Source organism: Botryllus schlosseri, chromosome 4 (assembly GCF_051294905.1).
Source record: "Botryllus schlosseri isolate E-star chromosome 4, Bs_hap1, whole genome shotgun sequence".
NCBI lineage: Eukaryota > Metazoa > Chordata > Ascidiacea > Stolidobranchia > Styelidae > Botryllus > Botryllus schlosseri.
In genome coordinates, this window is record NC_137239.1 from 22,746,734 (window position 1) to 22,772,106 (window position 25,373).

At 42.6% G+C, this 25,373-nt stretch overlaps 3 protein-coding genes and 2 long non-coding RNA genes across 6 annotated transcripts; 3 read left to right on the forward strand and 2 right to left on the reverse strand.

The window, feature by feature from the left end:
- The first annotated feature begins 1,369 nt into the window (after window positions 1-1,369).
- On the forward strand, window positions 1,370-7,402 carry LOC145437463 (F-actin-capping protein subunit alpha-1-like). The gene is made up of 9 exons (XM_080314723.1): window positions 1,370-1,519; window positions 1,622-1,685; window positions 2,299-2,350; window positions 3,379-3,513; window positions 3,585-3,717; window positions 4,838-5,002; window positions 5,091-5,162; window positions 6,745-6,807; window positions 6,870-7,402. The coding sequence occupies exons 1-9, from the start codon at window positions 1,481-1,483 to the stop codon at window positions 7,005-7,007; spliced, it is 861 nt and encodes a 286-aa protein (XP_080170849.1). The 5' UTR covers window positions 1,370-1,480; the 3' UTR covers window positions 7,008-7,402.
- An 850-nt stretch (window positions 7,403-8,252) lies between these two features.
- On the reverse strand, window positions 8,253-9,249 carry LOC145437465 (protein FAM32A-like). Its single transcript, XM_080314724.1, has one exon. The coding sequence runs from the start codon at window positions 9,160-9,162 to the stop codon at window positions 8,806-8,808; it is 357 nt and encodes a 118-aa protein (XP_080170850.1). The 5' UTR covers window positions 9,163-9,249; the 3' UTR covers window positions 8,253-8,805.
- Window positions 9,250-11,445: 2,196 nt separating this feature from the next.
- On the forward strand, window positions 11,446-12,468 carry LOC145437466 (uncharacterized). The gene is made up of 2 exons (XR_013914671.1): window positions 11,446-11,599; window positions 12,261-12,468. It is a non-coding gene; the product is annotated as an uncharacterized LOC145437466 (long non-coding RNA).
- Window positions 12,469-16,363: 3,895 nt separating this feature from the next.
- On the reverse strand, window positions 16,364-16,739 carry LOC145438289 (uncharacterized). Its single transcript, XR_013914907.1, has 2 exons — window positions 16,708-16,739; window positions 16,364-16,590 (listed from the first exon to the last, which is right to left on the reverse strand). It is a non-coding gene; the product is annotated as an uncharacterized LOC145438289 (long non-coding RNA).
- Window positions 16,740-16,760: 21 nt separating this feature from the next.
- LOC145438280 (mediator of RNA polymerase II transcription subunit 4-like) lies at window positions 16,761-21,548 on the forward strand. 2 transcript variants are annotated; one of them, XM_080315674.1, is made up of 7 exons: window positions 16,761-16,948; window positions 17,054-17,146; window positions 17,209-17,347; window positions 17,981-18,086; window positions 19,242-19,354; window positions 19,947-20,037; window positions 21,197-21,548. In XM_080315674.1, exons 1-7 carry the CDS (start codon window positions 16,872-16,874, stop codon window positions 21,370-21,372), a joined length of 795 nt encoding a protein of 264 aa, XP_080171800.1. In that variant the 5' UTR covers window positions 16,761-16,871; the 3' UTR covers window positions 21,373-21,548. The 2 variants fall into 2 exon arrangements, with proteins under 2 accessions (XP_080171800.1, XP_080171802.1); XM_080315676.1 differs by lacking the exon at window positions 21,197-21,548 and adding an exon at window positions 20,240-20,515 and having other exon boundaries at window positions 16,807-16,948.
- The last annotated feature ends 3,825 nt before the right edge of the window (window positions 21,549-25,373 follow it).

Sequence of the window (25,373 nt, forward strand, 5' to 3'; positions counted from 1 at the left end):
TCGTATATGGCTCTTCAACGACCACAAAATTATGCGCAAACGTAGGGTGAAAGGTCAGCCCAGCAGGAAATATACTGAATCTTTGACATCGAATATCAAAGATAGGTGGAAACCGCAGTTATTACATCCGTTTCCGGCACACCCTGAACGAGGACAAGTACATCATATACAATTCGAAATGATGCAAAACCTAGGCCATGTCATAAATTATGTTTTAGGTGATATGAATGATTGGAAGGGTAAACAGTGAGGTCCACAGACGACGAGTTGTGGGTGTGGAAAAACGTAAGATTAGCCGTGCCAGACGTGAGACAGTGGTTGTTTTCGCCAATAAGTTGCACGCGACAAAAGGGTTTCTTGCGTAGAATAATGAATTAATCATACAGAAAGTTGTGCGTGACGTTACCACCAATTCCACTCTGCTGCCGCCTGTATGGAATCGGTGTCCTGTGCTCACACTATATTCTATTTTTTAATTATTTTTTATTAAATTACTTTACCTTGGAAAATCATCGGCGCTCACCTGATATATCAGGCAAAAAGGCCAGCGATTCCAATCAGGTCTGCTGGTACGTAACCTAACCTGTAATCCTGTATACCAGTATGGAATAGGTGTCCAAGGCACGCAGGATCACGCCGACTTGGTCGCCAGTTGCACGCGATCACGCCGTCACGGGTCGTTGATTTCATTAAAAAAAAAAAAATTAAAAAAAAAAAATTTGACAAAAAGTCAATGTTCTCAGCCACCCCAAATGCTATATTCCAGTTGGTATGTGGTATATAATGTTTTCACCTAATTCACTAGCCAGGATCTGTTGATTACTGTCTGTTGGTAAAGTACTTGCACCTTGCCAGTTGCTAACCATTAGCATCTGATCTCCTCTCAATGGCTTAACACAGTCATTTGAAGTGAGTAACCTTGCTTGTCACGCCGCTACGTTGACCCTGTCACGCGAAAAAAGCTTCTATCACGCAGGATTTATTTCAAAAAAAGGACGGAGATTCCAATCAGGCCTGTATATGACGTAGACCGACAGACATATAGACATACAATTCATTGCTTGGTTGAAAATAAAATTACACGGCACACATGAATTTGTCATTTCAACCAAACGTGCAGCCATATCAATGTTCTCCAGTACAGTATCAGTATATTCCGTATCATGTGATATATACTAAAGTTTATAGCAAATAATTTATAAGATGTCATGATGCTATCCTATGACGATATGTTTGATCACCAATGACTTGTTTTCCATATTCCAATAGCCTGCCGTAAATTGTATAATATCAATTCACAGCAATAATGTTGTGAAAGTCTATACCTATATACTTTGTTTACTTTTGAGTAGTTAATTTAATGGTTGATAATTGTCTGGTGATGCAATGAATGTTTGAATAACTTGCTTCTTTCCATTTAATCATTTCAGTTGAAATATAATTTGGTGTTCACCTATCAACTATATACAATTATTGGGAGATGGCAGATTATGATGAACCAATAACTGACGATGAAAAGGTATGCTGACGTGATACTTGTGACATTTATATTGTTATACTTGAAATCCAATATAGCTTACGAGTGTATGCTTTTTTTGACTTTGTTCTATTTTTTTTGCAGGTGAGAATCGCCATGAATTTTCTCACTCATGCACCACCCGGGGAATTCAGTGAAGTCTTCAATGGTGAGTTGTTTGTATAGTATCAAACCGTGTGACTATTCATGAAGGCATGAAGGGGTTTTTGTTCTTGAGCTGCCATAAGTTTGTGTTTGCCGTCGCTTGCTCATGGTTGGTCTGAATTACTACATTTTGTTTAATTCAAAGTATTTTTAAATAGATTTACATTTTCCCATTTTGAGTGACATTTTGTTGTGCATTATACACGGTATAGAATCAAGAAAACTGACTGCCAGTATAGTTTCACATATTTACACACCGTCAGCCAAATTAAAGAAGAATCCAAGATGTACAACCTTACACATTTTTTTACCACTGGAGTTAATTACCTTATCAAAAATTTTAAATTTTACTACGTAGTTGGTAGCATTTTGCGGTACGCCCTAGATTACCGATTCATGACATAAAGAGCTACTTTTACAACCTCTGAGGCTGTGAACTTGAATAATTGTGGGAGGAGATGGTTACAAGTCTTTACGTGCACAGGAAATATATTAGAAGCTTTTGTGTCATAGTGGGTACTGTAGTTTGTTTGATTAGATGATGTAACTTAAATGTGTCTGCCTGATACTCCGATGCTGTATGTAACGGTCGCAATGACTTGGAATATGTTTTGCAGATGTCAGACTGCTGTTGAACAATGACCAGTTACTAAGGGAGCGTGCTTCACCGTGAGCGATCATTTCATTTGTGATTTTATTTATATTTTAAACTCTTTTTGTTTTCCCTTAATTAGCTTTATCTTGTACAGGTACTGATAGTTTTGTGATGTAACATTCATATATCAAATGTTGAAAAGTAAATATTCGGTTCTAAATAATTGAAAACAACTCACATTCACAACATTGTTGAAATAATACAAGATTGTATAGGCGTTCATTCTGGCAGCTCTGTGATCCAGAACCTGCTAATGAAAAAGAGAACGGCCACAAACAACTATTGAAAAATAAATGTCACATTCAGGATGGGCTAAACTTTACAGCGTCAGTAAATTTTTTTTTGGCAATATATCATGAATGTTCTGTGTTGTGGTTTCCAGTTATTTATTTCCGAATATGTACTCTTTGATGTTTGTTATGTGTCGTTACTACTGTACGTCACCAGTCTACTATTCATTTGTTTTTGTTAATATTACATCACACAGACAGGATATAACATTAGCAACATGCAGTAACCACGGTATTTTACTGTTTTCGTTTGAGAAATTTCTTTGTACTACAACAAACTATTACAATGCGATTGCTGTGGGTGTGGATGTCTGGATATAAGAATTAGCCTACTTCAGAAGGTTTCAAATTGTTATTTTGGTTGTTTGCATCTTTTTCGTCGTTCATATTTATTTCTTATTTGGGGGTTGCCACATTGGATCAGTGATCTGTATTGTAGGGTTTCTGATGTTAATAAGCCTTTTGTCCTTCTTGCCGCGACCCTACCCATTTTCATAGTCTTAGATCCAACGTTGGAAATAGACTTTCCTGTAAGTGGGTTTCGAGTGACAGCCACCTATGCAATTCGAACTGACCCCTTTGTAACGAAATGCCTGGGTTCTAACTGCTGAGCTATGGCAACTGCCGATGGTGGTGCTGTGGTTTAATATGCCAAACTATACAGCAAAAGAATTTCCACAGCCTGCTAAGGTCATAGCACATATTATTACAATCGTCGTTATTCAACTATTTATCTCGTCATTACATCGCAGCGCGTTCTCAAAGTACAACATGGACCAGTTCCTCCCGACCAATCTGGACGGCGTGCAACAGCCTGCTCTCATAACAGCGCACGGGGAACGGGAGGGCAGCCGGTTTTTCGATCCCAGATCCAAGAAAACGTTCAAGTGAGTTTCTTGTGCAACATGTTGATTTTTTTATTGTCAAGCAACCGGAAAATTGCGTGTTTTTTCTTCAGGTACGATCATCTACGCAACACGGCTTCCGACGTCAACGACGGTGGCGAAAGCGAAGCGGAGGAGTGGAGGTCGGAAGTCGACGATACGTTCAAGAAGTACATTGAAGATCATTACCCCCATGGGGCGTATGCGGTACGTCTCTCCGTCTATGACTGAGATATTTTGATGCTTTCATTTCAGTAAATGATGTATTAAGCTTTATTATTCGACTTGCAGAAATAAAATTGTGGCCTTAAAAATTATTTACCTCATTCTGACTCAGTTGAGCTAAGCTGATTCTGGACAAGAGAATGGGCGGAAAACACTAATTTATAGCCTGGATATGCTGAGTGGTGACTATTCATAAAATATATAGTCGAGTATGTGAAAAAAATTTCGCACATCTGACATCTCATGATCCTGATTGTAGGGTTACCATATTTTGGAATTGGGAAAGGACGACACTTTTACCAAATCAGAAAAGTTAGTTAGTCCAAACTGAAATCAGGCGATTTCGGTAATTTTGCTGAAAAATTTTGTGGGTTGACTGAAAAAAAAGGTCATCACTTCCGCTCGACTCCCGGATTAACACACTTTTTACTTGAAATTATTGGTGTTGACTAAAAAAATGTGGTCGCTTTCGATCGAACCACAAATTTCCTATTTAGCGTCATTTATGCCGATTTTCACTCGGATCTATCCATTATCTTTGATGCAAAAGCTGTAAAGGAGGACGAATTGATAAAAATGAGGACATTCAGTGATTTAGACGTCCTCGGAGGGCATTTTCAGAAACCTCAAAATTGAGGACAAACCCTCCTAAAGGAGGACCCTACCGACAGCCCATACAAAACGATGCCAAATCCGTTATAGCAGTCACAAACACCTCTCACGAGCGTTCTTTAGAATTTATCTAAGTGATTTTAAATTGACCTGATCAAACTGTTTAACTACTTGAGTAGAAAATGAAATTGTGAAAAGTACTCGATCATATTTGGTCAAGGGGTGACATACTTCTTCGAAGATATATTCAGTTGCCGTGATATCAGGGCTATTCCATACAGTTTATTACAACAACTTCACTCATAATAGCTACGCTGCTACAAGCTTAATGAAAAAGTACTCTCTACTTTTCAAAATCCTAATTTTATGAAGATCCAAATTGTATCAAGTAGTTTTACTTCGAGAGATGGTACTTGTAAGTGAAGCGGTCCATAAACATTTTGACCACTTGTTCATGTGGAACCTCATTCCTGACCGTCTCTGCTTTTAGGTGTACAGCAAGAAGAGTGACGGCGCTGTCGTAATCACGTTGTGTATTGAGGACCATCGTTATGAGCCCAACAATTACTGGAACGGGCGCTGGAGATCGGAATGGTGCGCCACCGTGGACACCAATGCGGGCAGCGCGCAGTTGGTAGGAATTTTGAAAAATCAGGTAAAATAATTGAAAAGCACGTGGGCACAGGTGCATTACCTTTGTATATGTATGTATAGATATCAAGGAGCTTGTGTGTCTTATCTAGGTTCACTACTACGAAGATGGCAACGTGCAACTTGTAAGCCAAAAGGAATGCAAGGATAGCTTCTCGGCCAGCGTAAGTACTACCGGCGTTTCCGGAGTACATGGGTGATGTGACTCGGGGTCTAGTGAAATATACTGACTTGAGATTTTACTGACAAGGACATAACAGAAGCTCCTCGGGTGTAAGACTACAGAAAACAAATGATTGATGTCTTTTACTGGACGCAGCACAGCATAACTGATGAGATAGGCGTAACGTAACCCAAGTTTCGAGGCTCATACGGTGAAAATGAAGTATTTACTACTATACTTTTCGTTGTTAAAATAGGACTCTTGGTGTGAGAATGTCTGTTTTCGTTGCCTGAAAATACGACTGTGACTAATCGACTTTGATATTTACTGTTGATTGATTGGGTTTCAAGAAGTCGAGTCATCGTGCCCAGTCCTAGTCCTAATTTCTAGTTCAATTTACAAAACGCTTGAGCGATTCATCGGCTATCTTACTATGTTTTAGCTGACACTTGCTATCGTACTAAAACGTAGGGATGGTGTGAACGTGAGGTTCATGTTCTGTGTGTGAACCTCAGAAATTCAGAGGTTCACGTTCACAAACGAACCTCGGTAGGTTCTGCACTGTGAACCTTTTTCATATATTACAATTTTCACTTCATTATAACATCTTTGGTTGAAATTCATTGCATTTCAACTGCGGGCCACTATATGCATGGCGCTGACAGCAATGTTCCCTCTGAGCTGCGCAGTGCTGACATGGTCTCTGCGCACAGAAAATGTGAGTTGCGCACAAAGAATCCGAAGTGATGATGTTTTTTAGTCGTTACGCACTGTTGTCCAAGGGTCTGCGCAGTGAGTTGGTGAGTGTGCGCACACTCATCAAAAATTAGAGGGAACATTGGCTGGCAGCACAAAAAATCAACACTAAACGAGCATACACCTTGACAAACTCTAAAACTTTACTAGCTTTGTTACAAAAGTTAGCTCGAATATTTCGGGACTCTTGTGCTGTGAGCTTGACCCGCAATCACACAACATCAAGAGCGAAATACGCTACCTTTAGGTAGTCAGCGAGTGATGCTTTGAAATAGATATCGTTGTCTGATGTAAAAAAATCTAGCAGGCGAGCGGAGTCAATCTTGATTTCATATGTTGATTGTATCATAAAAACCAAATCCGTGCGATTGTGGTGCTCGCTACTGCTGTATAACTTGGTAATGGGGTAATATAGACAGCAAGTATAAAAACCTGTTTTACACTCTGCTCAATATCAACGCAGCAAGCAATACTCGAACCCCGAATACATTGTCCGGTCTGGCCTAAATTAATCCCTTGCAAGTCCTCGTCGAAATTGTTAGCAAATCGACGGATTTAAGGGATTATTGCATCACTTGATTGCCAAGTTGATATATTTGGTGACGTTTAAAACGTCAATATGTATTTCAGCATTGTGGCATTATGTGGCCCGAGTTGTCGATAGGTGTCGTGTACATTAATATAGGCTATCACTTACCTGAAACGTAGGGTCGGAATTGGCAATATGACGTCACGTGAGGTCATTAGGTTCACACCATCCCTACTATAACGCAGATCCCACTTTTGAAATAGAGTTGATCATTGAATCGAGACTTGTCCTTTCACAGAGCCCCAGCCAACTAGCCAAAGAGTTCCGGAGGGTCGTGAGCAGAGCGGAAAGTGACTACCAGGTATGCCGTAAAAATATTGACACAATATATTAATTCCACTAACTGTACTTTCGTAATCACAGCAAGCGATCTCGGAAAATTATCACAGTATGTCGGAGACCACGTTCAAAGCACTGCGCCGGCAGCTGCCCGTCACCAGGTCCAAGGTCGATTGGAACAAGATTTTGGGGTACAAGATCGGAAAGGAATTGGCAAAGTGAAGCGCTTAGCTGCCTTAGCGCACTCTGATTATCTGGGACGTATTATCCCACAGGCAGGCGCATTCAGACTGTCCTGTCACATTGTACTCCTTCCTTATTTTTGTCAGATAATGATATTCCCATCGCTATATAACTGTATTACTACGAAAGTCGAGGTTTGAATCGTCGCGGATGCTTTCTTAACGAAGAGAAATTCCTTCACGTTGATTCACTTTACCCGGGATTATTTTTAATGGTCTGTAGCATGCAAATCATATCGAGCCGCTTGCTTGTGACGCTGGCGGTGCGTACGACCGCCGGTTTGGTGATTATTTAACTGGCGGCATACTATTGAACGCACTCTCATATTTTCGTTGCTGGTATTGCAATAAAATATAATCACAGATAAGCTGAAAGCTGGGTTGTGGCACTGTATTGAACTGAGGAGGATGATGGTTATGGCGAGATGTTTGAAGTCACTTCGGTGGTGACTTCAAAGTAGATACACCCTGAAATTATCCTGTAAAGGGAGTGCAACAGGCATCCACCTCCACTAGCACCAGAAACATCCAAGAAAGGTTAGCTGTGATGTTATTTTATCAGTCATCCTTGCCATCATCGAAATTCAGCGTCATTCGTGGCGTAGGCTATTCCAGTTCTGCCTGTAGAATTGCTTGGCTGTAATAGCTATAAAGGAGTACGAACTGCCAAAATATACATTTTCGATTCAGTGAAAAGGGAGGGCGTACGGTAACCCTGTGTCTGTAAAGATGAAGAGGTTTTGAAACCCAATATGGATATTGTTGTTGCAACAAATTTGATACATGTATTCATTCAAACTCTTACGCAGTTTCTTAATATAATAAGCCTTCAAGTCCATTGTGACTAACATCTTCAGCAGTATATACCATGAAATGTAGGGATTGTAATACCGAAGATTCGGGAACTGACGCGCTCCAGCCGTAGCTCGGAATAATATAAACGATCGAAGAGATGGATCTCCACACTTCTTTTTATGATTGACTCTGACCGATCGGAAAAGAGTTGTAATCCATTAGATCGTCGATTTTTCTTTGCAAAGCATCCATCACGTCAGCGGAAACGAAGAGATGCGTGTCGTCTAGGTCCTGCAGGATGAACTTCTTCCCAAGAGAATTGGTCTCGTCCAAGAACAGTAAATACTGTTTCATCGGAGGATCACATTCTACTAGAATGCCTTTCGTCACGTTGACCATAGTTAGAAAGTCGCTACACTAAACAGGTGCGCTGAGAAAATCATATGCGGAAACATAGTAATCAGTCAGCTGACAATGTAGCTTACATCAAAAGAATATGTAGGCCTACTATTTCTGATATTGTAACAAGTGCCAGTACTGCATGGCATAAATACCATCAGCGGGCTTACACTATCAAAAATAACCAAGATTGTGCAGTTAACCGGCTTATGATGTAAAATGTGCAATACACAACCACATACTCATTGGATCGCAGTCTTGTGGTGTTTTGGAAAGATGAAATTATTAATAAACTGACACTAATACACAAATAGTAATGAAAATTCATCTTAATTCGGGAATTTCGAGTGTTTTAGCGGCTATCCCTGACGAATGTTCAGCATGGGTCACCATTGAAAGACACGAAGTCACAAGAACGTATAAATTTATTCAAAGAAGGAAAATACGAGGTTATCCTTTAATCATGACTTTTTATTCATCTCCTTCAAGATATCAACTCCATTTTAGATGGTGGAGTATTAGCATGCATAGAATCATGCATGTCCTGTTTCGATATAGTTTCTTGTTTGTGATGGCAACGGTGTCTATTTTGTCCAACTGACTTTTGGAATGTCATAGTGCTCCGATAACGAGTCAAGGTGACGATTGAAATCCTCCACACGCTCCTTGTGACTTTTTGATGCTTTCTTCAAGATCTTGTCCATCTGCCTCTTTTCTTGAGTAAGCTTGAATTTGTACTGAGCGTCCGTTAGCCTGCTGTAGGTGGGTTCTGTTCGTTTGTCGGATGGAGATTCCTCGATGGCTTTAACCTCGATTTTTTCCAACTTTTTCTTGCGTTCTTTCTTCTTCTTTTTCTTGTGAACTTTGCCCGAATCTCCTTTTAGTTTCAATGGTTTTCTCGACACCGTATCCATATCATATCCACCCCCTTGGCTGGCCATTATTCAGACAGATCAAGCTATTGAATTACCGATGAACGATGATAGAGTAAAAGCTGACATAAAAAAGAACATCAATAGCTAAAGCTAACCGAAACCTTACATCAATAATAACCAAAACCTTACAATCATACATGAAAGAAGAAGATGAACGCCATTAGAGCAATTGAAGCTTTCTATCCTTTCATTTTATCGTTATCGTGCGTTTTTTCATTTGATAAAATCTGAAATCTAGTAAACTGAACTGAACTGTACGACATGACATCCCATTGCTGCTATGCCAGATTGCCAGCTGATGCGCTTTGTGTTTTTGTTTTTCTCGTCAAACGCGGACCCGGATCTTGCGAACCCCCATCCCAAATACTCTTTGGTCCTGCCCAGCATACTTCGGTATGTGGTATATGTGAAGTGTAAAGGACCCAAGCTCGTAATTGTGGTGTATTACGTCAGTGCAATCACGTCTAATGATCATTTCTCATGTCTACTAATTGGTGCCTTTACGTTGCTTATAAGTGCTCGGAGTTTTCTGTTTGGTAGCTTATTTTTGTTATGTGAATAAAGACACAACATTGGCGACGAGGATGAACAACGACACTCCTGCGGCCGGAAGCCGAGGATACGGGAAAGTGCCCGAGTTTAACTTGGGTGAAGACGAGTGGGACGAGTATGTCGAACGCTTGGAGCTTTACTTTGAAGCGAATGGTATTGCCGACGAAGGAAAAATGAAAGCTGTCTTGCTAACGGTATGTGGGGCGAAAGCATATAGCCTCGTCCGAAATCTCTCGACACCAGAAAAACCGAAAGATAAAGAGTTATCGACAAATAGTAAAATTGCTCGGGGATCATCTTACGCCGAAGCCGTTGTTAGTGGCAGAGCGGTATAAATTTAATCTACGGGTCCAAGACGAGGGTGAACCTGTCAATGCCTTCGTCGCGGCACTGAAGAAATTGTCCGAACATTGCGAATTCGGGGCATTCTTAACCCAAGCAATTCGAGATCGGTTCATCTGCGGTCTGCGCTCGAGACCTATCCAAGAGCGCTTACTGTTGGAGAATGATTTGAGCTTAGAAGACGCCGTTAAAAAAGCTGTCGCAATGGAAGCAGCGGGGAGACAACTTTTCGATACTGGTAGTTACAGCACCGCGTTGGTACGAAGGGAACAGCGGGGGGGCTCGAGAATACCACGAATGCAAGCGCTGCGGGAAATCTAACCACGGAGAAGACCACTGTATCTTTCGCACAGCGCTGTGTCATGCGTGCAGACGGGTCGGACACATAAGGAAGATGTGCCCTGGAAAAGGTACAAGGCGAAAGAGTAAGACCGCATGCAAGATTAACTGTTTGAGCGGATCGACGGAAAAGCAATCAACTGATGATGCTGGTAACGATGACGACTGCGGTACCGAGTCCTCGGCAGACGACAGTGTGAGTATCTTGATGAATATCAATTTCGTAGAAGGGAAAGATGAGATTCGCGTAGATATTGGCATCAACGGCATTATCATTTCTATGATATTCGATACAGGTGCTGCAGTATCCGTAATTTCGAAGTATTTACTGTGGGAGAAATTTCCTCTTGCGACGCTGGAGCCATGCAACATTAAATTGAAGGCCTACAGTGGCGAAATTCTGCCGGTATTGGGTAAAACCGTGGTGATGGTGAGCTATCAGGGACATGATTGTAAATTGCCTTTGATTGTTTTGGATATGGAAGCTCCGCCGTTGTTCGGTAGGAACTGGATGCGTTAAATACAAATGAATTTGCCAAAATTAATCGGAATGGTCTCGGATAGCGGTCAGAGTGAGAATTCGAGAGATTGCCTAAGCAGGCTATTGAGGGATACTAGTATTTTTGAAACGCAACTAGGGAAAGTTGTCGGCATTAAAGCACGGCTCAACATGAAGCCCAACGCCGTTCCGAAATTTTACAAAGCGCGTAAGGTGCCATACGCTTTACTTGATAAAGTGGAAACAGAAATCCGTAGGTTAGTGGATACTGGAGTGTTGGAAAAAGTTGAGCACTCCGACTGGGCGAGTCCAATTGTGCCTGTTCTTAAGGCGTCAGGTGAAGTTCGTATTTGTGACGACTTTAAAGTTACGATTAATCCGCAGTTGGATATACCGGAATATCGATTACCGACCCCCGACGACTTGCTGGCGCTTCTTAACGGAAGGAGAAGTTCGTATTTTAGCAAGATCGATTTATCACAAGCGTACACGCAAGTGGAGCTTGATGACGACTCGCGTAAGTACGTGGTGATTAACACCCATCTGGGATTGTTCAGATACACTCGACTTCCGTTCGGAGTGGCATCAGCGTCTGCGATTTTTCAGCAATTGATGGATCAGGTGCTACAAGGACTGAATGTACCGTGTTTGCTGGACGACATCTTAATCACCGGGTCTTCGGAGAAGGAAAATCTTGAGCTGCTATCGACAGTATGTAATCGTTTGGATAAATATGGTATGAAAGCTAAAAAGTCCAAGTGTTGTTTCCTGGAAGAGTCCCTGGAATATTTAGGCTATGTGATTGACAAGAATGGCATACGACCGAGCAACTCAAATTTGCGATCAGTGACTTCTGCTTGCCGTCCAGACAACGTGAGTGTACTGCGGTCTTTTCTCGGGATGGTAAATGTCCATAGAAAATTTATACCGGACCTATCCAGTCTGTTGCAACCGTTAACGAACTTGCTAAGAAAGGACGTGACGATGGTAAATGTCCATAGAAAATTTATACCGAACCTATCCAGTCTGTTGCAACCGTTAACGAACTTGCTAAGAAAGGACGTGAAGTGGAAGTGGGATGATGCTTGTGAAAAGCCCCTAATTACGAAATTCGTTACAAACCGGGTAAGCAGAATGTTACTGCAGATTGGCTTTCGAGAAGTCCCTCGATTGCATCAGCCGAGGTGGATCCATCAACGCAGGAAGCCAACGAGATAAATGCGATACAAGTAGACAATCTACCCATAACAGCGAAAAGGATTGGCCTTGCGACGCGCCGAGACCCGCTTTTATCTCGTGTACATTATTATGTGATTAACGGATGGCCCGCTGGCGGCTTATCTCCAGAATATCAACCGTTTTATTTTCGCAGGAACGAACTGACAGTCGAGCAGGACTGCTTACTTTGGGGTATCCGAGTAGTTGTCCCGGCGCGATATCAACGACATATCCTTGATTTATTGCATGAACACCATCCTGGGATCGTAAGGATGAAGATAAAAGCCAGAATGCATGTGTGGTGGCCCAATCTCGACGGTAACATCGAACAGAAGGTTAGAGATTGTGCTATCTGCAGACAATGTGAAAGCAGAAGGCCGGAAGTTTTGAATTCTTGGGTCTGGCCAACTCGTGCATGGCAGCGAGTACATGTGGATTTTGCCGGACCTCGTATGGGGAAGTAGGCCTACTTCCTGGTACTAGTGGATGCTCGGACGAAATGGCCGGAAGTGCATCAGATGAGTTCAATTACTGCTGAAAATACGATATCCGTACTTGGTAAGATTTTCTCAACGCATGGCCTGCCGGATGAGCTAGTAAAAGTGCCACCTTTCACGTCCAAACAATTCGAAATGTTTTTGACTCGGAATGGTGTTAAGCACATTAGAACTGCTCCCTTTAGTCCCAAAACCAACGGTTCTGCGGAACGATTTGTTCGTGTTTTAAAGGAATTTTTAAAGAAGGAAGCGAACAGAGGAACGGATATCAAGAACAGACTACAGTCGATGTTGCTGCACTACCGAACGACTCCGCATTCAACAACAAAGATATCTCCTGCTAGAGCTATGTTCGGACGGGAGCTGCGGACACGGTTGCATTTAGTGCACCTACAGTTGGAGTCCACGTTGCAGAAGGGTCATCCAGCTTGCAAACCGACCGAACTTCTTAAGTCTCGTCAGCAGGAAGTGGGCGATCCGGTTATGGTCAAGGACTATCGACAGCGTCCCCCAGTCTGGGCAAGAGGAGTTATTATCGAAAAGCTGGGTCCTGCAACGTATCGCGTTCAAGTTGGTGACCTACTCTGGAAGCGACATATCGACCAAATCCGAGATCTGTCGGCGTCACGGTTTTGCGACCAGGAAGATGAAGAGATCGTCGATCCAGTCGTATTAACAAGCATGACACCAACACCAGATCGTCGTCTGACAAGTCCTCGTCTTCGTGTTCCATCCAGTCCAACACCAGTGGAAACAGAAAATATACCTACACCGGTAATCAGTCCAAGCAACGATAATGTAATGGACGTTGACAATGAACTTGAACTATTGGCACCTGAGCGCCAAAACACTGAATATACAGTGCCGCCTGTGCGCCAAAACACTGAAAATGCAGTGCCGCCTTTGTGTCCACCGTCACAAAGAATACGACGACGACCTAGACGTTTGATTGAGGAACTATAATATTAGTTGGGGAGGAGATGTGGTGTATTACGTCAGTGCAATCACGTCTAATGATCATTTCTCATGTCTACTAATTGGTGCCTTTACGTTGCTTATAAGTGCTCGGAGTTTTCTGTTTGGTAGCTTATTTTTGTTATGTGAATAAAGACACAACAGTAATCAGCTGTTCTATTACTGTCATTTTATACGTGTGCATTCTGGTTGGTATTTGAAATGAGTAAATGCACAACAATTTGTTAGTTAGCGGTATTGCCTCATTGAATGACAATGTAATAATAAATATCTCCTGTATCGATTAAATATCTTTTCATCCCATTTTTAATCATTCTCAAGCAAACCACGTCCGGTAATCGTTTTCCCGGCATAAATGTCAGTAAAGGACTCAAGGACTTGAAACATGACAAGCTCCAATCGAGCATGTCAACACTACAGGGTTGGTTCGATTGGTTTGAAATAAGGACAGATTTGTTTGAAATGAGGAGAGTCTCATGTTTGAAATGAGGATAGTCATGTCAGAAATAAGGATAGTCATGTTTGAAATAAGGATAGTCGCTATATTCACTATAAAGTCAGTTGCAGTACCAGGCACGACTTCCCAGTGGTAACCCAGTCCGAATACATCCCAGACATGATGTCCGAACACGCCCCAGACACGATGTCCTAGCGTCAACACAGTCCTAACACACCCCAGACATGATGTCCAAACATGCCCCAAACACGATGTCCCGGTATCAACACAGGCCGAACACGCCCAAGACACCATGTCCGAATGGCAACACAGGCCGAACACACCCCAGACATGATGTCCAAACACGCCCCAGACACGATGTCCGAGTATCAACACAGGCCGAACACGCCCTAGACACCATGTCCGAATGACAATACAGACCGAACACGCCCCAGACACGATATCCGAGTGTCAACTCAGTCCGAACACAACCCAGACACCATGTTTGAATGGCAGAACACGCCCCCGACACGATGTCCGATTGGCAGCACAGGCCGAACACACCCCTGACATGATGTCCAAACACGCGCCGGACACGATGTCCGAGTGTCAATACAGGCCTAACACGCTCAAGACACCATGTGTGAATGGCAACACAGACCGGGCACGCCCCAGACACAATGTCCGAGTGTCAACTCCGACCGAACACAGCCCAGATACCATGTTTGAATGGCCGAACACGGCCCAGACACGAAGTCCGATTGGCAGCACAGGCCGAACACACCCCAGACATGATGTCCAAACACGCCTCAGACACGATGTCCGAGTATCAACACAGGCCGAACACGCCCAAGACACCATGTCCGAATGGCAACACAGACCGAACACGCCCAAGACACCATTTTGAATGGCAATAGCACAGGCCGAACACGCCCCAGACATGATGTCCGAACTCGCTGCAGACACGAAGTCCGAGTGTCAACACAGGCCGACACGCTCCAGACATATAGTCTGAATGGCAGCATATGCCGAACACGTCCCAGACACGATGTGCGATTAGCAACACAGTCCCAATCCCCCCCCCCCAGACACGATGTTAATAAGGTTGGTCATGTTTGAAATACGGTCAGTCTCGTGTTTGAAATAAGGATAGTCATGTTAGAAATGAGGATAGTCATGTTTGATATAAGGATAGTCATGTTTGAAATAAGGTTAGTCTCATGTTTGAAATGAGGATAGTCATGTTAGAAATAAGGATAGTCATGTTTGAAATAAGGTTAGTCGCTATATTCACTATAAAGTCAGTTGCAGTACCAGGCACGACTTCCCAGTAGTAACCAGTCCGAACACATCCCAGACATGATGTCCGAACACGCCCCAGACACGATGTCCGATTGGCAGCACAGGCCGAACACACCCCTGACATGATGTTCAAACACGCGCCAGACACGATGTACGAGTGTCAATACAGGCCTAACACGCCCAAGACACCATGTATGAATGGCAACACAGACCGAACACGCCGCAGACACGATGTCCGAGTGTCAACTCAGATCTGAAAACAACCCAGACACCATGTTTGAATGGCCGAACATGCCCCAGACACGATGTTCGATTGGCAGCACAGGCCGAACACACCCCAGATATGATGTCCAAACACGCCCCAGACACGATGTCCGATTGGCAGCACAGGCCGAACACACCCCAGACATGATGTTCAAACACGCGCCAGACACGATGTCCGGGTATCAACGCAGGCCGAACACGCCCAAGACACCATGTCCGGATGACAGCACGTGCCGAACACACCTCAAACATGATGTTCGAACACGCCCCAGACACGATTCCTAGTGTCAACACAGGCCGTCCACGTCGTCCAACTACAATAGATGCCGGACCTGAAGCGTGGAACAGTATCTCACCGGCTATCGGACAGTCGTCGAGCATGTCAACATTTAAGTCGAAATACAAGCAATTTCTGCTGAACGAATACTAGTCAGCCCTCGCCATTTACCGGACCACGACTTGGATTTAGCCTTCTGTCACTTGCCACTTTATATTATCTTCTTTTACTTTCATTCAGTATGCCTGCGTCCTCTTTACATCGCCTAGGCCCAGGTGGGTGTCTGATCTTAAGACTACTCCTAGCCGTTTCCAGGGTCGTGACCAAGTCAGAAGGTTCCGAGTCGCAGGTCAATCTCTCAATAATTCACTAGCGGCTCAAGTCCGAGTCACTCTATCTGTCACAGTATTGTTGCATATATACTATATTGTGTGATTGAATCACTGAATTTAATTAGTTTAATTAATCAGCCGACATAACTAGCGATCTTGTGAGCAATGCCGAACTTCCAATACGACGCTAATGTATCTTTACAGCATAATGACTATGCGAAATACGAGTAAAATCACTTTCGCACTGTGTTCATTGAATATAAAAATAAGTCTTTTGGTTATCGTCATTCATACTGTAATCCTTGCTGCTTCTCATTTGCTTGAATCTCCATGCCCATCACCGGATCTCTCAGCAGCGACTCACAGAAAGAGGGTACTGGCGAGAATCGAACCCAGGTCGCCTGCGTAGAAAAAAATATCGAGTTCAGGGGCAGCACAGCTTGATATCATGTGAAACACATCACATTGTATCATGTTCAATGGGAACATTGTTTATAGGTACCATGTGGAGCACTCACTCTCTCTGATCGTATAACGAAGAAGCGCCGGTAATTTATCCATAGTTTGATAGTCTTGAGCTTGTGACATGTAATGAGTAAGTCTGTCTCTAGCGAAAATGACTTCACTTCTCAATTTTATAACAAAACAGATTAAAAATCTGCAATAGTTGCTGCGATTCTGAATGATGGGCTCTTCGGGATGTATCAGCACGAAACAGCAGTTGATCGCTCTCGTGGAAGATATAGAACTTATAACAAGGTTTGTTATTTTCTGGCAATATTAGTGAATATCTCATTTCTATCAATCAAGTATCAGCTCAGTACACGCCTACACAGTGAATAATTAGCTACGAAATCTCCACAGGCAATTATTCGAAACTCTGGCCCAACAACAATCAAGGCTACAAGACAGTCAAGCTTTTGGAAACCAAAGAGTCAACACGCCAAGCGCGCCAATGTACGGTAACTCTTGCCAATTTCGATGTTGTGAAACCCCGACACATGTCCGGCTGTTTTCAGTATGGACGTGAACCAACTTACCGACCTCCTACTCTCTAAAAATAAGCAAATGGAGGAAATGATGCGAACGGCTCGACAACAGAAGCAGCTCCACCAACAGATCGAAGCTTATAAAGCCGAGATTGCGCAGAAAGACCAAGTAGGCCGAGAACTGATATACCATATTTTAGTTCGTACATAACATTCGTGATTGTCCCTCGACTACAATGATAATCATAGTCATTGTATTGAAATTATCACAGTATCAAAACACCACAAAGATTGCGATTCGTATCCAAATCATGTTCTGGATTTTCTACTCAAATCCATTAATGGCTGAAATCTGTTCAGAAGTCGCATGAAAGATTAAAATCATTTGAAATTTCATGCTCAAATTCACCTTTTAAATAAGTGTAAATCTATATCTGATCACAATCTGGCCATTCAAATCGAAATCTCTGCCGGGGACTGATGCATCTTTTATGTTTGACTACCAGTTTTTACGCTAACTGGCCTAGAATACTCTTGGTACTACTTACTTGAAAATATCTACTTCTACTTGTAAAATGAGTAGAGACTTACGACGTTACGACTTACGACCTCTTCCAGTGGCACTTCAAATCATGACTTGAAATGAACAACCTGCTTGAATATGCAAGGTTAATGGCTTTACTCCTAGTATGTCGGTAAGACTTGAGACTTTCAAAGATCTAAAGTTAACCTGGCAGGGGCGTCCCTTGTCACCCATGTAAATGTGTATATTTATTTATCAAAAAGAAAACAATTTTTACAGGAAATATTTCTGATGCAGAAGCACTTCAAAGAAGCGGAAAACCTGTTATCAACTGCGCTATATCAGGCGAAAGAAAAAATGAAATCCATAAAGAAGGCCCAGAAAGGTTAGTGCAATGCTGTGATCCACTTCGTTCTCTATGCTTTAGTATGAACTGCTGCATCATAGTCATGGCCGCAGCACATTTCGGGTTTTTCGCGCTCGAGCCCAATAAGGCGAAAATTACTGATTGAGAATTCCAATATGCTTGATATTTTATATATAGTTTTGTCAATGCACAGTCGCAGGTATTGTCATATTCGAAAGAGTACAAAAGCGTGTTTTATTGCTAAATGACTTGTGGCAGTGTGTGATATCTTTGATCGCGATATAATTTTGCTGGCTATTTGATAAAATGGCTAGGTTTTTTAAAAACGCTGCACACCAAACGTGGCTCATTTCCAACCTGCAGAAGCAAAGCCATTGAAATTTTCAATTTATTTAAAAAGCAACTTTTTCTAATTTCACTGGCAACCAACGTTCCCTCTAATTTTTCACGAGTATGCTCGTACTCACCAACTCACTGCGCGGTCCCTTGGACAACGGTGCGTAACGATTAAAAAAAAAGATCATCACTTCACCATTTTTGGGCGCAGCTTAGATTTTGTGTGCGCAGGTTAGAGGGAACATTGCATGAAATTTTTAAGTTGTCTACAAAAACGATGCATAGCAAATTTCACTCATTTTCAACGAGTAGAAGCGATGGTATTGATGTTCAAAATTTTGGATTTGAAATGATAGTATATACAGTGGGTTGGCCGAATTAAAAGAATTTCTCATCGTAAATAGGCTACTATTCTTTTGCAAATCCAAAATTTTGTTCTCCGATAACTTCCCTGCTACTGGTGGGAATTGAGCCAAACTGGCTGACATTTTCGAACTGTAACAGCACGTTGGAAATGAACGAAATTTGGTGTGCAGCGATATTTTAGCCAACCTACCGTAACAATTTTATCGGATAGCTAATAAAACTGGACGTAAAATTTATTTTTGAACAACCCCAATGGCCAGCATGGCAGCTCTACTTAGCCAGCCTTCAATGCGGTGCATTCGGTGACCAATGAATTTACTTACCCACTACAACGAAAAGATATATGTTCGGAGTCCGAAAGTCGTGTGACTTGAGTCGTTTCAGGACCGTTTACGACTATTGTCAGAAAGGCGCTTTGATGGCATATGGCACAAAATCTATCCTGGCATCATACCCTCATTGTATCTCAAGGTGCCGTGCCTTCGGAAGAAATCATCAAGTATGCGCATAAGATCAGCGCCGCTTGCGCTACCGCCGCGCCTTTGAATTGGGTTCCTGGTGACACAAGACGACCTTACCCGCAGGTATGGAAATTTTTGCGATCTTATAGCTGTTTTCGTGAAAAACTACTTGTATTAGAGTAGAAATTTGCTGCGATACTTTTACCTTGACCACCTCTGAATATTACTCTGGTTCAAGTGACTATGACTAATTTCCAGACAGGCTGAAACTACTTCCACTAGATTGTCCCCATACCTCTGTGATGATTTTGTGGACTGGCAGTGATCCCTGAAATGAATTGGGGTCGGTGTGGCTCGTTTCCGCCTGATTAAATTCTGATGCTCGTTTTTATGCCTGCAAATTGACGTTGTCGAAGTATGAAAGTATCACCCTCAACAACCCTAATTTTTGCCCGAATATGGCAAATTTTAAATACATGTATTAATTTTCGACATTGTTTCCGCTTGAGCGATCACAACACTGCAATTTTTGAACGGCCGTATCTTCAGTTCTAATTGACCGTTTACGATAAAACTTATTTTTCTGATGTCAGAAAAAAAAAGTTTTGTAAGCATACCAAATTTTATAAAAATCCGAGTTGTTGGGTTACATTTCGTCGTGTTTCTGGATCACTTGACATGGAATAGCTGGTAATGTTCATTTATTTCTCGGCAGGATATTGAAATGCGGTGCGGCTGGCTCGGACAAATATCAAACATGAGTGATGCGAATTCTGGTGTGAAGCCGACCCCTCAGCTTGGAACCGGTATGATTGTTCAAAGTTACTCTCTCTCTTTTATGCACATTGCATATGCACAACAATCGTTCGCAATGTGTTATATTACTATCTCTCTTCATTGAACTCGTATATGCTTTAATGATGTAATCTGCATCAGAATAGTAGTGGGTGGGTGGGGATGTCACAGGATGGTAAATACTGTTACGAACAATGTTCCTTCTAATTTTAGACGAGTCTGCGCACTCTCAACAACTTACTGCGCAGACCCTTGGACAACAGTGCGTAACGACTAAAAAAAAGGTCATCACTTCGGATTTTCTGTCCGCAAAGACTGTGTCACCACTGTGCATTTGCACACGAGCGCAGCTTAGAGGGAACATTGGTTACGAATAACCACAATTTTGATTATCTTTTCTTTCGTTGTGATCAAATGGCTATGTATACAATTAAATAGTATATTCATATTGAAATGAACCCGAATATTTTCGGCTGACACTCGTCAGGGGTAATCGTCAGCAACTAGTAGAGAATTGGAAAGAACATTGTATATCAACAATCGTATCACAAAATATGACGTCACCAGCATGAAATTTCGAATGAGAGAGCGTTCAATGTACTATTTTTAGGTGATACACGAACTCCTTTTGTTGACAGAGTTTTGGTTGATGTATTTTGATAAAAGTTGATTCCAAGGCACACAAATGGAATTGTGAACGGCCTCGACCTACGATTCGAAATCGGTCGTCTCGATAATTATTCGCACAAATCGGATTATCCAACAGATGTTTGCCGATGGCAGAATTAATGGCTATGTTGCTTGGATGAAAAAAAATATCGAAGAATATTCTTTCTGCTTGAAGGAATTCCTAAGATCGGAACATAGGTCTAGCAAGGATTTTGAAGAGTATAAATTGGTTTCGGGATCAGTTTGCACCATTTTCGTGTGTTATCGTCATGTGAATCCGCTTGAAATAGCCCCATCGCAGTAACCATTGGATGTGTGTTCGAAAATTGCGTCGTTAAGTCATGTTGCGTCTGTATACTTCCACATGAAGTAGTTCTGACATATCTCGGAAATCACTATTTGTGCTACCGAGTGGCAACGTTGACTACGACCACATCTGGCGGCGCACAGCTTAGTTTATTGTTGATAATTGAGAGCCGTATTTGCTGGCTTACTTTTCAGAGGGAATGTCTCTTCCGCGTCTGGTCGGCAGCGAGTCGTCTTCGAACGCGTCTGATCTGCATTGGGGCAGCCAGTCTCTCGGGCCGGACGGCAAAATCAAAAAGGACGACGACATAGACGTGATGTCGTCCGATTCCTCGTCTGCCTCGTCTACCGATTCCAGCTTCGGAGAGTGACAGATGAAGTCTCGAACCGACGCTTCGTTGGCAGTTATTGGATGCTGATACGCGGATACGGCAAGGACGGCTCTCTTCAATCGATGTGGGGCGTGGAAATTTTGGTGGATATCTGTCTGCAATTCGGAATTTTTGATACTATTTCTATCATGTTAATACATCTTATAAGGAAAGTATAGCTGGTTACGTTCTAGATGTGAGAAGTGTTGGTGCAGTGGTTCTCAACAGGGGTTACCATACGTTTTACGTACTCCTTTAGGATGATCTGTCCTCCTTCCTCAAGGAATCGCACATGTCCCCCGAGGAAGCCGAAATGTAGGCTACTCCTTTTTTGGCAATGGGTCCAACTTCATAGCTTTGAGAGCCAGGCGCTTGCACACGACGACAAAAAATACCATAAATTACGCAAAATCTGGATTTCGACGGCACTGACCGCGAAGTTTACTGAAAAAGGTCACTGCTGACCGATTATACGTGGAAGCGTGTCGTTAGGGACTCGAATCGGAAAAATTTTGTTTTTTAGTCGACCCAATATATTTCCTGTAATTTTTTTTAATAACCCGTTTTCTCGCCCGCTATTGCAGGCTACCCCACGGATTCGTTTGAACCAGACTCTAACAGCCTATAATAAATGTTTTCGTAGGTCCGTCTGTACTGAAACCCCGAGAATGTGAGAAATGCATAAATCTATTCCCTTCCACATATCGAACACAAAAAATACCCCATTTATTCGTATTTTGATAGGATTCTCCATTGTAATTTGTGACAATAAGCTTCCTATACCGATCAATGTGCTTGAAGTTAACAACAAATAGCAGTAATTCGGAAATAACAAACCTAGTATGTAGTCCAAATATCATATGATCATCATCATTGGTTTATTAGCAATTTTATCAGTTCAATACACCACAAAAAATGCGATACAATGAAAAGACAGGAAGATATCGAAGCGACAAGGAGTAGTCTATGGAATCTGACACCCACCTTGGCCTAGGCGATGTAAAGAGGAGGCATGCACACTGAATGAAAGTAAAGAAGATAGTATAGAAAAAGAATGCGACAAGAAATAGGGCGGCATGTCATGGGAAGCGAGATCGATAGGTCAGTCGTGGTCCGGTAATCTTGAGGATGGACTGTATTTATTTAGTAGTAATTGCTTGTATTTCGACTTGAATGTGGACAAAACTGGACATGCTCGTTGACTGTCGGATGGCCGGCGGGATACTGTTCCACACATCAGGTCCGGCATATTTGATGGAGCGATGATCTTTTCGGTCGATCATATGATATTTGGACGACGTGGACGCGCGTGTGTTGTACTTGTGCGCTTTTGATTCAGAGGTAAAGAAGTCATTGAAATATTCGGGGCAACGACCGCAGTGAAACTGATACATAAACTTGGCGATTTCTAGTTTCCGCATATCTTCTATGTTTAGGACGCCAAATCTCTTCAGCAGCGACTTATTGGATGGGCAGCCAGGCCACTTTGGGGCCCTAGCTATGATTCGGAGTACTTTATGCTGTAGTTTCTGCAGTGGCTTGAGTGCAGTTTTACTGGCAGCCCCCCAACAGAGGATGCCATAATGTAACTTCGATTGGATTAAGGATTTAAAGAGTATCAGAAGAACCCATGCTGGCATGAAGCGCCCAAGGCTGTGGAACAGGCCGCACTTCGGTGATAACTTAGTTTCTAGGGACTGAATATGACTCTTCCAGGACATGTTCGAGTCCAGTAAAACTCCGAGATATTTTGCATTATTTGTGTTGGAAACGGGCTGACCAGCGATATTAACGGTTAGGTTATTTTTTGAATTTACTGTCAGCAATTGCGATTTCGAGGCGTTTATGCAAAGGTTGTTCTGGGCCGTCCACTCATGGACTTTGGGCATTTGGTCACCAGTCAGGGTATCCAGCTCTGCCGTCGAAGATGCGGAAGAGAGGAGGTGAGTATCATCAGCGAACAGTGTGGTGTTCAATGAGGAGGTTTCAAAAATGTCGTTGACATATAAGGTGAAAAGGACCGGTCCAAGTACTGAGCCCTGGGGCACACCACAGGTCACCGGGTGAGGAGAGGACAAGGTGTCTGAGATCGCAACCATTTGTTGGCGTCCAGTGAGGTAACTTTTCATGAGCCCAAGTTGTGGGCCCCGAAGTCCGTAACGCGCCAATTTCGAGATGAGAATTTTATGATCTACGCAGTCAAACGCTTTTTTTAGGTCGAGAAAAATGCTACATCCCACATTTCGCTTCTCTGAGATATCATAGTACTGTTCGGCCACTGTTAGGAGGGCATTAGCGGTTTATTGGTGTTTGTTTCGGAAGCCAAATTGTTGAGGAGAAATGACAGACATTTTGGCGAGGAATGAGGACAGGTGGGAGAGGAGCAACTTTTCGAATACAATCCCGATGCATGGGAGAACGGATATCGGACGGTAGTTGGTGACATTAGTTCTATCCCCAGCTTTGTGTACAGGGACTACTCTGGCTTTTTTTAGATAGCTTGGGTAGACTCCATTATCTATCATGAAGTTGAAAAAATGGGCCATATATTGACCGATATGCAGGCTTATCATTTTTATAAACCATGATGGAATTTGGTCATAGCCGTCGGCCTTGTGCGATTTCAGTTTGTGGATGGCTACTTCTACTTCGTATTTGGTCGTAGGTTCAAGCACAATTGACTGGGATATCGATCTCACCTCTGACCTGGCCGACACAGGTTTTGTAATAGAAGAAGCAATATTTGGGCCTACGTTACAAAAATATTCATTGAAGTGATTCGCGATGGCCGCCGGGTCTGAAAGTTTGTTTCCGGTATCCGAATTCACAATTTCCGAAACAGACGTATGGCCTTTTTTTCGATGTAGGAGAGAGTTAAGTCCTGACCATGTTTTTCGAGTGTCCTTTATGTGTCTGTTGAAAAATCTTTCATTGTACTTTGCTTTTGCCTTGGAAATGAGATGCACGGTGCGATTCCTGAAACGTCGAATATCGACCGAAAAGATCATCGCTCTATCAAATATGCCGGACCTGATGTGTGGAACAGTATCCCGCCGGCCATCGGACAGTCGACGAGCATGTCCACATTCAAGTCGAAATACAAGCAATTATACTACTAAGTAAATACGGTCCATCCTCAAGATTACCCGACTACGACTGACCTATCAATCTCGCTTTCCAGCGAGATAGTGTAATGGTTATGCGTCCACCTTCTCGATCGGTAGGTCGTGGGTTCGATCCCCGGCGGGGTCATACCAAAGACTTGAAAATTGGTATCCGCAGCTATCCTGCTAGGCGCTCAGCAATCATGGATAGCATGGAGGAGAAAATAACGAGGCCTCAGACTAGATGACCTCGCTGTCGTATCGCAACTCCGTCGTCAAAGCATCTCGATGGTGCAGGCGAAAAAGAATACCATCTCTCTCTCTCTCTCTCTCTCTCTCTCTCTCTCTCTCTCTCTCTCTCTCTCTCTCCATGACATGCCGCCCCATTTCTTGTCGCTTTCTTTTTTCTATACTATCTTATTTACTTTTATTCAGTGGGCATGCCTCCTCTTTACATCGCCTAGGCCAAGGTGAGTGTCTGATTCCATAGACTACTCCAAGTCGCTTCGACATCTTCCTGTCTTTTCATTGTATCGCATTTTGTATTGAACTGATAAAAATTGCTAATAAACCAATGATAATGATGATGAACCTACAAAAAGACGACAATTTGTAAACACTGACGAAATAAACAACCAAGCAATATTTTTGTTTACCAATGACGAGTGTTCAAATCTTCTCGTATAAATAAATCAATATCGAGATGTGCATTAGTGACGTTCTTAGATGCAACTCCTGTTATTAACTCAAAAATTAGCTTGAAGTCATCTACAGGAATGTCCTCTTGTACGATTTTGATGGGGACAGATTCGCAATAGGCAGCTGGCAGTAATCAGTCATAATGTGAGAATCCCAACTATCTTGATATTTCTCTTCCATTTATTTCATAGACAGGAG